General features: G+C 44.1%; 1 protein-coding gene across 2 annotated transcripts in view; it reads left to right on the forward strand.

Moving 5' to 3' along the window:
• The window catches only part of tnfsf11 (TNF superfamily member 11), a 33862-nt gene extending 23537 nt beyond the window's left edge, over positions 1-10325 (forward strand). For both annotated transcript variants that reach the window (XM_059967811.1, XM_059967812.1), the window contains exons 3-5: positions 3862-3898; positions 6005-6091; positions 9756-10325. In XM_059967811.1, coding sequence (XP_059823794.1) covers positions 3862-3898; positions 6005-6091; positions 9756-10177 — 546 coding nt within the window. In that variant the 3' untranslated portion in view covers positions 10178-10325. The remainder of the gene's footprint in view (positions 1-3861; positions 3899-6004; positions 6092-9755) is intronic.
• Positions 10326-12835: the final 2510 nt, after the last annotated feature.

Below are 12835 nucleotides of genomic sequence, written 5' to 3' on the forward strand. Positions count from 1 at the left end.
ACAACGCAGTGGTTAAATTATTGAAATACATATGTTTCTTAAGTGTTTTATATGCATAGAAAAGTAAAATATGTACTATATACTAAGAAAAACGTTTGACTAACTGGCGCTGAATAATACCGGATGTACCTGTTCCGACTTCAGTTCCGGCTTCAAATCTGACTTAAAGGTGGACTCAGGAATGGAACTTATTCATAACCCAGGGACTGCCTGTACTTTAAAATCATCTCTAGATTACTTATAATACCCAATACAATGTAAATGCCATGTAAATAGTTGTTATACTGTATTGTTTAGGGAATAATGACAAGAAAAAATCGTCTGTACGTGCTCAAGCAACGAGTGCTGGAGAGAGAACTTCCAGTTTTCCCGATCTGCGGTTGGTTGAATCTGCGCATGCAGAACCCGTGGATAAGGAGGGCCAACTGCAATAAATAAATAAATAAGAATGGGTGAACCTCCCATTACTATTGGGTACAGATTGTCTGGATGCAGTTTAGTGTCAGTGCTCAGTGTTAAGTAATCTATGATTTAAACATATATTTGCGTTTTTCAAGCTGAATCTGAGATATTTACGTACACTAGGATCCTGTAGAGTGAGGAATGCAAATAATTTTAAAAACGGTTTCTTTAGTATTCACAGGGTAGCATTTGTAACTGAGCCTTAACCTTTGTTTGCGCTCTAGAAGCATACCCACCAAATTACACTGCAAAGAATGATTGCGTTTCTACAAGCAGCATGTCCCAGCTGGACCTTACGGCACCAACAGTGAGTGTCCTTTGGTGTGGACTAATTATTACACCCGGCTGGATACTCGTCACTGGACCTCCGATTATTATTGCAATGTTATTATTCCCAGATTAGAAAAACACATTCAAGATTTAGGTCTTCAAGTGATGTGCAAATATCATTTTCTCTGCTGCTTCCTCTGGACCCCATTCTTGAACCCAATCAGTGTGAAATGAGTTTGCTATTCTAAACTTTGGCTTTGACTCGACTGCTGCCTGGGCTCCAGTGGCTGGGTGAGCGAGGGTTACAGTAATGTGGGCTCTGATTATGGTCTGCATTGCACTTGTGATTGAACGGCTGTAAGGAGGCTGGAGGTGTCTTCAGCATGGGCAAGATGCCCTGGTGCTGTCTTCAGCACCGTGTCTTGCCTGTGCTCTCGCCCACTGCTGAAAGTAACCGGGGGTAGCCTGGACTGATTTCTTTGGGCTTCATTACTGGATTTGTCATTTGAACCTCTTCACCTTCCTCACACTCCACACCAGACACGATGTGACGCTCTTCTCACACCACCCCCAACTTTCCTGTCCGTGAAACGGTGAAGCAGACATCATTCTGGTGCTTGGGAGTCTGCAGATTAGCATTGCTGCATGTGGTGGGTCTCTGTTGATTACTAGTGATTGTTTGACTTGGGTCAGCTGTTTGTAAGATGACTTTTGTTGCATTTAATCAATCCCAGTGGGGGTGATTGAAGAGGGTGGTGTGGTGTGGATGCACTTCAATGAAAGGTGGACAAACAGAAGAAGGTCCAGAGGGCGTAAGTTTGTGAGAAGTGGGAAATTTAAAGGGGAGAGCTTGGGGTTAATTTAATTACAGAGAGTGGTTGATTTCTGGAATGTGCTGTGGGGAAGATATATATGTATTTTTCTTTTCTCTTTTTTTCTCTCTCTGCCCTTCTCACAATCACTCCTTGCCTGTTCTCCATCTCCCTCTGGTGCTTCCCTCCCCCTTTCTTTCTCCCTAGGCCTCCTGTCCCATGATCCTTTCCCTTCTCCAGCTCTGTATCCCTTTTGCCAATCACCTTTCCAGATCTTAGCTTCACCCCACCCCCTCCAGTCTTCTCCTATCATTTCAGATCTCCCCCTTCTCCTCCTGATGCACTATCAATAACTCTAGGAGACTGGGAGTAGAGTACAAAATGATAGGCTTTTATTAACAGCGAGAAAGGGAGCACGACCATGTTGAAGACTGAGGGAGGAGCAGTGCCCCAAGCACCTTGGAGGAGCCACAGAAGCAGTCAGCAGAGGGACGTGTCCAGACAGGTATATATGGTTTACCACACCTCCCACTTTCAAATATATTACTATCTCTTCTTTCAGTTAGTCCTGACGAAGGGTCTCGGGCTGAAACGTTGACTGTACTTCTTCCTATAGATGCTGTGTTCCACCAGCATTTTGTGTGTGTATAGGCAAGATAGAGATTGGATGCAATCGTAAGTGGACAAACAGCGTGTCATGGACACAGTGGGCCAGGGAGCTTGGATCTAGGCTGTACCATTCTGACTCTCTACTGAGAAGAAGGGTGTTTTCTTCACCTGGGAAGGTGAACCTGTGAAATTCTCTACCACAGAGAGCTGTAGACAACCAGGGACTGAGTGTATTAAAGTTTCTAGACTCAGAATGCATCAAGGAAAATGAGAAGAGGGAGGTTTTCATCCAAATACTCAGTCTATTGATGTCCCATTGCAGAATCATAGTACAGTGGATTCTGTTTAATTGGACCATTGGTTAATTGAGGCAGCAGTTTATTTGGGATGACTCTTAACAAAAACTAATAGAAAAATAGTAGGGATTCTCTCCATTTATTTGGGACTCCATTCCATTTAATTAGGACAGACGACTGTCACTGAACATTTTCAAACTAGCGTCAGTCCTGGGCACTTGTGTGGCCGTTAGTCTCTACCTTGCTTAGAGCAAACAGTTTTTAAATAGTGTCAGTTGTGTCTGCTTGTGTTTAAAAAGCAGTGTTTTTTGTCACTGATAATTGCCAAAAAATAAACAGTAAAACAATTCAGAAATGTTTTGCTCACTGGTTTCAAACATTCAGGCCAGAAATGGCTGTTGGACATTATGGAGTGAATAGTGTTTAAATGGCGACAATTATGTGTGCTTGTGTAACATCATCCATTTGGTCTGACAGACACAGATTCAATAGTGATTTTTGATTGTTTTGCTTTTTATTGTGACTTTGTACAGGAAGGTAAAGAAGGCAGTCCACTATCTGCACTAGGTTTCTGTGCTGGCTTTGTTCATTTGCACTTTATCAAAAGAACACTGGAGTGATGAATTCTTCTCTTGATAACTATTAGGAACTAATGCACACTTTGTACTATTATAGTAGTGATCTCGACCCGCTGAGATCTTCCAGCAGATTGTTTATTGCAAAATGTTACCCCATTTTCAAGGTGTGTCATTGCTTCTAAATTTCTTTTGGGCACACTGAGATACTGAAAGGCATTCTATACATTTTTTTTAAAAAAGCCTCTCAGTTGGTAGCTGCTGTTGTGCTGTGGAGGAGGGTACCATTGGAATATTGGTTACTGGGATATCAGCTCTACATTGCTCATGCTTGTTGTGTTCGTTAATCAGGGAGAGTGCAGAGCGCACCGGCATGGCAGCATGCAGGGTAGTTCACTGAACTTTATCGATAACTCTGCGTGTGCAGGATGTGAACTATGTGGGAGTGACTAACTGAGTCACGTAGGAATGTATTGACTACCATCACAATGCTGGTGTGTAAGTTGCATTGCTGGCTTGATGATGCTGCTGACACTGATCTTCACCAACCTGCTTAGACCTCTACCCAGCTGCTTCCCCTCGACTGATTGTGGGTGGTTTATAGTAGTTACTTTTTGCCCACTGCTTCAAACTGCAGGTGTCCGCTCTACAAACAACACCCACAGGGAGTTGGTGTCAGGCTCCGCCAGGGGGCCGTCTTTCAGCCGATCTCCCGAGGGGCCTAACTTGTCCAAGTTGTACTCCAGTCTGAGGCAGACAAGCTCTCCAAGAATGCGATATCCTGTGACTGTTGCAAATAGGCAGTATGGTAATCACCTGTTTCCGCTCTTTGTTTAGGTGGTACACCCTATTCCAGACAGAACAGGACGCAGAGGTACATTTCTTGATGCTTGTACTGTGTTTGGATTCAGGAGGGAATGGGGTTGTTCATTCAGCTCTGTGCAATTCTTAAAGCTCCAGGTCTGTGTTCAGGCACAGAAAAGGACTACTAGAGTCCAGATATCTGCCGTACGAGGGATGAGTAAGGATTGTGATGGAATGATCTCCCTGTTCCTGGCTGAGGGCGGCCAGGAGGAAGTAGTCCACCTACCCTTCTAAATGTTCATTGCTTCCACCTCAGGGCATGGTGACAGTAGTCTGGAACAATACAAAAGGCACGACAGGTTACTCAAACAGCTCCTCCCAAACCCTTGATCCTTACCACCAAGAGGACGATGGCAGCAGGTGCAGGTGACACCTGGAGATGTAATCAATACTTACTTTTCCACTTTCATTGAAGCTAACTCCCTCCTCGACAACAGTGTGAGGCAACTTCACCAGAAGCACTAGTGTGGCTCAGGCACCTGTTCGTCACACAGTCCTGCTCGCACTCGTTCAACCCGCTGCCTGGCTCGTGCTCCTTCGTGTACTCTATTCCAAAATCACTCTTCACTCACCCTTTCCCACTGCGTGGTTACTGTTGGGGGGCCATGAGCGAGCAACACGCACGAAATGCTGGAGGAACTCAGCAAGCTAGGTAGCACCTGGTGAAGGGTCTCTGCCTGTTATTTCCCTCCATACAAGTTATCTATGGAGGAAAATAAACTAATCCCATTTACCAGCTCTTGTTGGTAGTCTTTCTATCAGTTGACAATTCAAATACTCATCCAGACATTTCAGAAGTACTGTGAGAGTCCCTATGTTGACCACCATCTCCAATTTAACTTACCTCTCAGTGATAAAGTTCTTCTGCAATTCCTACCAAAGCTCTTGCCTTAAACCAATGCTCTGGTTTTTGCTGTGAGGAGAAGGAGGTTCTTTCCAACTGTCCTGTCTTTGCTGCTCATTATTTTGCATAATTTTTTTAACAAGTCACCCCCCAACATACACAAAGGGAATCCAGCCCAGCCTACTCAGTCCTTGTAATTCTGTTGTCCTCTGTTTGTACTCACTGTGTAGAACCACAATAATCACATGTACCACAAGAGCTGGATCTTGCCCTTCCACCCCCCTCCGCCACTCTAGATACCTGTCTGGGGTGGGTGGGTTGTAGGGGTGCACAGCCATTTGGATTCCTGCTCTTTGTTACTGAGAGAAACCCTGCCTCACCGTACCACCCCATACCACCACATCCTTCTGTGTTCCTCCACCCCAGCCACAACTCAGTTGTTTCTTTGTCCACTGTGTGATGGCAGGCTCACCAACCCTTCCAGAAAGGACCTCACACCCATGGACAATTGCAAAGGCCAACATCCTCGGGCAGATGCAGAGGAGATCACCGGCATGCGCACACCTCAGCATCCGGGTCAACAATAACAGTTGATGACCATCAAGTAGTTGACTGGCCATTAAAACAGGCTGTGCTGCTTGTAGGATATCACTGTGCACAGGTCAGCCCCTCTCTTTTACTAACAGCAGTGAATGTGATTGGCTGTGAATAATTCATCGTGATCTTCCTTCCTATCCACTTTCCCTCCTGGCTAGCAGCAAGGATCATCTCCATTCCTGCCTTTTACAGGGCACGTCTTCCCTTGCTATGCCTCCCCCTCCCCTCTTTGCTTGATAATCCTTTGGCCCATTCAGCGTACACTGGTTCTCTGAGCAACCTCGTCATTTCAATTGCCCCACTTTCCTGGTAACTTCTCTCTCGCATCAGTGACCCCTGATTTCCCCAGCCGCCACCTATACGGAGGGTAATTAACATGGTCCAAGTGAGGTGGGAGGAAACCAAAGCACTTGGAGAAATGGCTTGCAGTCACAGGGAGAGCCTGCAAACTCCGCACAGACAGCATCGGACAGAGCTGAGTGTGAGTTGCTGGAGTTGCACCTGTATTAACTGTAGCACTGTCTTGCCCTTGCTCTTCCTTGTGGAATTAATTTCAAATTGATTTGGAAATTGCTTTGGGACAGGTGAGTCTGACTTTGGGCAAAAAATGTGGCCTCATTGTTAGCGTAGCATTTTGGAATTAGTTTCTCATCAGCAACACATTTTGCTTTTCAGGGGAATTATCAAGCCGCACAAAGGGTTCACAGCGAATGGCACCGTATGCCCACCTCACCATAAAGAAACCTATAAAAACATCCTCGGGTACGTGTCATCCAGTCTCAGCACTGTGAGTGTACTGACCTTCCACAGGCCTTTCCACTCACAGATGCCAAGGGAAAAAGAAAACTTCAATGTTTTTGAGTAAACTCTCAGCTTGCTAAAGTGTTTTCTTTCACAGGTTCGGACTAGTGCAAGAATGAGGCTTTCAAAAATAAAAACGGAATGGTGGAAAATCTCAGTGGGTCAGGAAGCATATGTAGAGGAGGAAACGGTTAACATTTCAGATCAGAGACCCTTTATCAGAACCGGGTTACCTGCTGTAGTTTGATACATCACAGGAGGCTCCTTTGTATCTCCTCCCACCCACAAACCAGTCAGACCAGTTTTGTTCCTGTCACCAGTATTTTGGATTAATCACATTAAAAGGAAACAAAGTTCCTAGCATTTTCTCTCCTCTGGGGAATTGCAGGCAGGAGACTCCTTTAACTCTTGGAGCCTCCAGTGGAATTACAGTTGCCTGAGTGATTAAGGCAGAATACCCACTCCTTCCCCTATGCTTTCCTGAGCTGCTGTTCTTATCAATGGACAACTGGAGTTTCTAAACAGGGAAAAAAATCTTTTTTTCAATGCAATCTTCCCAAAATCTTTGTAAGCTCCAAAAAAAAAAGCAGAGATCTGAGCACATCCAGCACATGTATTCTTTCTGGAATCTTCTGAGGTGGTTTTGAGAAAAGAAATCATTTGCGGGAAAACAAGGCTTTACTCCCAGAATTTAATTTTTCTTTATTCATTTTTAAAAAGATGTGGGCATCATGGGGAAGGGCAGCATTTATTGCCAGTCCCGAAAGGTGGTGGTGGTGGTGAGGTGCTTCCGGAGGCAGCTCCAGGCTTTAGACCCTGCAGTCGATGCTAGAGAAATGAAGAAGTACAGGCCTGGGAGAAGGCTCTAAAGATTGGATCTTTTGCTTTGAAGGACTTCCAAACTCTGCAGGACTTTGATTTTTTTTTAAATTTAGAATTAACACATTTGCCCCAATATTGTTGCTAAATGGCCCTGAATAGTTTTATAACATACAATATAGAACATTAGAGTACGATGCCAACCCTTCAGCCACAATGTTGTGCTGAACTATTTATTTATTCTAAGATCAATCTAACCCTTCTCTCCTACACAAACCTTTCATTTTTCTATCATCCATGTGCCCATGTTTTTTGAAAATGTACAGTATCTGCCTTTACCATAATTCAGGCTGTGTGTTCCACACACCCATTACACTGTGTATTTTTAAAAAAACAAATCTTGCCTGTAATTATCTGAAAATGATTTCCCCTTGTATTAGCCACTTCTGCCATGTGTGAAGAGTCTCTGCCTGTCCAATCAATCTCTCTCTCTTGTACATCTTTATCAAGTCTCATTTCATCCTCCTCCACTCCAAAGAGGAAAGCTCTAGTTCAATTAAGAATTCACGGATCAACTTTATTCACCATATAAGTTTGCACCTAAAAGGAACTTACTGTGTTGTGTTTGTCAGGGCATGGCATACACCAGAAAACACAATTATAAAGAATTATAAAATTAGTGATTAAAGTACCACTCCTCCAAAGAATGCTCTCCAGTCCAGTTAGCATCCTGGTAAACCTGAGACGTTATTTACGGCTCGAAACCTTTATTAAATTATTTTTTTCAGTGAATCTATTTCTATTCAATAAGGTTGCTATTCAGAAATGTGAGTCATTTTTTCAAATATTTCATTGTTTCTTAATTTCAGAATGACTCAAAGCACTTAATAGACAATGAAGTACTTCTGAAGGATTGGCTGTTGAAATGTTGGAAACTATGAGTGCATAGCAAGCTCCCACAAGAAGCAACATGACAGTATCTTGTTGCTCACTCACTGTTGTTACATTTGGAAGTGCTACCCTGCTCTACCTGCAGTGCCTCTGTTTAATGCTATCTGCAGTTGAAGCTCCAGTTTCAGTGAGGTGCAGCATCAACCTTCAGTTTGGTGCTCAGGATTCTGTAGTGAGAATTTAACTCACAACTGATTGTCCAGAGGCAAGCGTGCTTGTATTTTACCGCCAACACCTCAGTAAGAGTGACTCTGGCCTTCCAGTTGGGTGTGTCATTTCACTTGGCCACCCTGTCTGCACCCTGACCTCTCTATTCCTACACTGTTCGAGAAGCAGCACCTCATCTTCTGACTGGGCATGTTGCAGCCTTCAGGATTCGGAGCTGATTCCAACAGTTTAAGGCAATAGCCTTGTCAGTGTATTCTACATCTGGCCAGACCTGAAGAAAGGTAGCATGTACTGTTAACCCTTTTTTCTCACTCCATAGATGTTGCTGATCTTCTGAGTATTTCCAGCAAGTCCTTCGGTTTCGGGTTTCCTGCAGCTGCTGTTTTGTGTTGTCGGGTTCCAGCTTTGTTTTGTTTTTCTCTCCTCCATCCCTGTTCATCTCCCACAGCTTCGACTCCTCCGAAACCTGGCTCACAAACAATGGTGCTTAGCCAAATCGGAGTCCGGTTTAATATCACCAGCATATGCCCTGAAACTTGTTGTCTTCGTGGCAATACGTGATAGATAAAGAAAAACTAAATACATTTTACAGTAAATATATGTATATTAAATAGTTAAGTTAGAAATAGTAGTGTAAAAAAGGAAATAATTTTAAAACAGTGAGGTGGGTTCTGGTTACGGTTTCTTCCAACATCCCACCGTAGTTGGTGGGTGAGTTAGTGCACTGTAGGTGAATCAGCGAGGAGCTGAAGGTTGGGTGAGAGGGAGACTGGATCTGATGGGCTGAATGGCTTCCTTCCATGTCACAAGAAATGTATAAATGTACCCTGAGAAATGGATCCCTGTGTGTAAACGTGTTCCAAAACTAACATCCTTAAATTAAACACAATCCACTTTTTAATTTCTGATACTGAATAAACATGAACTCAACGTAAAGGGCTTTCTCAATAACATTCACTCAATTTTTATTTCATTTCATCGCATCACCTTGCCTTTTATTATGAAGTTTCCTATGACGATACAGGTTACAGCCACAATGTCATAAAGTTGTACAAGCACAGAAAGTGCCCATTTGGCCCACCACATGTACTGATCCTACTTGGCCATGGTCTGTATTCTTTCCTCTATACGTGCCGTCTAAATGCCTCTTAAACATACTGATTGTATCTGTTAGCATGTTTCAACCATCAACTAGTCTATATTTAAAATAAAATTCACCCCTCTGATTCTCTTTAGAACTCCTTCTGCTCACCCGGACGACGCCCTCTTGTTTTTGTTATACCAGCTATGGTGGGCGGGAGGGAGGGGGGTAAGGATGTTCCCTGTAATTTTATATATTTGATTAAGATTTCCTCTCCTTGGGTAAGTACAGCCTATCCAAACCCTCCTCATAACTGAAGTCCTGCAATACAGGCAACGAAATAATGAATGCCCTCTCCAGCCCAACGGCCTCCTTCCTATCGTATGGTGACCAGAACTGTGCCCATTACCCCAAATGTGGCCTAACTCATATTATGTGCAGTTGCAACGTACTATCCCATCTTTTAAATTTTATGACCTGACCTATGAAGGCAAACAAGCCATATGCCTTCACCCCTATTGCCCCGATAGAGTAATGTGGCAAAGCAGGAGGGAAGAGGGGGTGGGAGCATCCTCTGTTAAATGAAACCCTTCATTTTCCACACAGGTATCGCGACCAGTTTTCCCGGATTGAAAGGCAAACTCATAACGTCGTGGGAAGAGAAGGTGGGAGTTGCACACCTGAGGGAGATGGGCTACAGCCAAGGGTCACTGCGAATCAACCACCATGGCTTGTACTATATTTACGCACAGATCTTGTTTCGGTATCATGCCGACCATCCCATAAGTACCAGGGAGTACCAGCTGGTTCAGTACGTGTACAGAAAGATAGCCAGATACCCAAAGCCAACTCTCATCCTGCGAGGAGCCAGCACTTGGTGCTCGGGGAACCACAACCTCTACTCAGTTTATCAAGGTGGCGTGTTCAATCTGCAGACTGACGACGAGATCTTCGTCACCGTCTCAAACATTTCATTGGTCGATATCGACGAGGCATCCAGCTACCTGGGAGCATTCAAACTCGACTAACTTGTGATATCTCGGCATCTTCAGGCTTTAACCTTCAAATACTGTAGAGCCAGCACTGTAATGTTGATACTGTCAGCACCTTCTGAACTGAAAAGCTCCTCGCTTGAATGTACAAATTAAACAGTGGCTTTTATATCTTTTAAGACTATCTACGTCACCATGGCACAATGCTATTGCAGCCTGGGGGGTGGGGCGGTTAGAATTCAGTTGAGATGCCATCTGTAAGGAGTGTCTACGTCCTCCCCGTGGAATGATGGGGTTCCCTCCAGGTGCTCTGGTTTCCTCCCACCATCCAAAGATGTACTGGCTAGATTTTAAATTGTCCAGTGATTAGGTTGGGGTTAAATCGGGGTTGCTGGTGCTCCGCACTGTGTCGCTAAATAAGTAGATTGAGAATCACTGACAGAGTCCAGCACTACGACTGATCAATAAATAAGACAGTTCAGGGGAATCGAGACCAAAACTGAATCTCTAATGAGGTTTGGCCTCTCCCTTGCAGCTCCAGGCATCTTGGTGATGCACATGTGGAGTTTGCACGTTCATCTTGTGATGACGTGGGTGTCCCTGGGCTCTTTGATTTCCTCTCGTAGCCAAAAGAAATGTGAGTGTATAGTGCAAATTACTGCTGTAAGCACCCCTGGGATAGAGTCCAGGGAGAACTGGTGAGAATGCAGGGGAGTACAAGGAGGGGTGGGTTTAAATGCTGGTTAGTGAGGACTCAATGGGCTGAATGGTATGTTTCTGTGCTGGGTGACTGTCCATCCATGGGCTATCAGGGAAGAGGCAGAAGCCAATGGCATTGCAAGGAATGGAACACAACTTGCTTCCTGGTTGGACCAGCAGCAAGTTTGCTTGGTGGTGCCCCATAACCCCCGATCAGTGTGTGACAGGAAGTGGTGATGTAAAAAAGACTTATACAGGAACTGGCTTTGTCCTGGATGGATGGCCACAAGTAAATCTGAGGGCTTCACTGCAGTGAGCTAACTCCAGTTGTCTCAGAGTCAGTATTTAATCTTGGTACCACCACTAGTGGTGATCATAGAAAACCTACAGCACAATACAGGCCCTTCGGCCCACAAAGCTATGCCGAACATGTTGTTACCTTACAAGTTACCCAGGGTGACCCATAACCCTCTATTTTTCTGAGCTCCATGTACCTGTCCAGGAGTCTCTTAAAACACCCACATTCTGAGTTGTATTCCAAACCCTGTTTTTTTTGTAGCTCAGTGCATTGTTGATGCTCAATGCCTTCACTCATTTCATCAATAAGATGAGCTACAGAGTTATTACTCAGAGGAATTGATTTTTAAAATACTGGAGGCATTATTAATCTTTCACCAATTGTATGAGATTTTCCACAATTTGCTATCGTTTTGGAAATGTTATAAGAAGCAATGAGACCACTATCAAAGTCATTTTTAGGTTTTTTTGGCAAATGACTCGAGTGTGCATTGCTTTTCAAATGCTTCTTTCATCTTTTGGAACTGAGTAATACCATAAGTAGCTTTTTCAGTATATCAGATGTTCTTGAACTGTGATCCACTTGGCTGGATCACGGATTATCAAAATATCCCTGCAGTCAGGTAGTGAAGCTTCTGTTATGGCTATGCATGGCTTTTCCCCACCTCTGCTTTTCAGAGTCCTTCCCATGTGTCAGCAGCCTACAGAACAAACCCAGCAAAGTGACACCACCTATAATGTTTCTTAACTCTAAACTGCACAACAGTACTTCCCCTAAGAGTGATCAGTTGTACTTAAGGTAACATTGTTCAATTGCTCTGCAGCAAGACTCAGCTTGTGTCCCACATAGGGCATTGGTTTAAGGAGAGAGGGTAAACATTTAAAAGGTTTCTGAGGGGCATAGAAGGTGGTTGGCATAAGGAATGAGCTGCCAGAGGAAGTGGCAGGAGAAGGTATAGAAGACCATGGCACAGGAGCAGAATTAGACCATCTGACCCTTTAAATCTACTCTGCACTTCCATCGTAGCTGATTTATTATCCCTCTCAGCTCCACTCTGTCTTGTCCCAGTAACATATGAGGTGCTGATTAATCAAATCTATCAACTTCCACTTTAAATATACCCAATGACTTTATCTCCACAGCTACCACCCTCTGCATAAAAAATTCTTCTTCATCTCTGTTGCAAAGGGAGGTCGTCCTATTCTGAGGCTATACCCTCTAGTCCCAGACTCCTCCACTATAGAACCATAGAACACTACGGCACAGTACAGGCCCTTCAGCCCTCCATGTTGTGCCAACCCATATAATCCTTAAAAAAAATACTAAACCCACACTACCCCATAACCCTCCATTTTTCTTTCATCCATGTGCCCGTCCAAGAGACTCTTATATACCCCTAATGTTTTAGCCTCCACCATCATCCCTGGTAAGTCATTCCAGGCACTCACAACCCTCTGTTTTTTTTTAAAAAACTTACCCCTGATGTCTCCCCTAAGCTTACCTCCCTTAATTTTGTACATATGCCCTCTGGTGTTTGCTATTGGTGCCCTGGGAAACAGGTACTGACTATCCACCCCATCTATGCCTCTCATAATCTTGTAGACTTCTATCAAGTCCCCTCTCATTCTTCTACGCTCCAAAGAGAAAAGCCCCGGCTCTGCTAACCTTGCTTCAAATGACTTGTTCTCCAAACCAGG

The sequence above is a fragment of the Hypanus sabinus genome, chromosome 4 (genome assembly GCF_030144855.1).
Source record: "Hypanus sabinus isolate sHypSab1 chromosome 4, sHypSab1.hap1, whole genome shotgun sequence".
Taxonomy (NCBI): domain Eukaryota; kingdom Metazoa; phylum Chordata; class Chondrichthyes; order Myliobatiformes; family Dasyatidae; genus Hypanus; species Hypanus sabinus.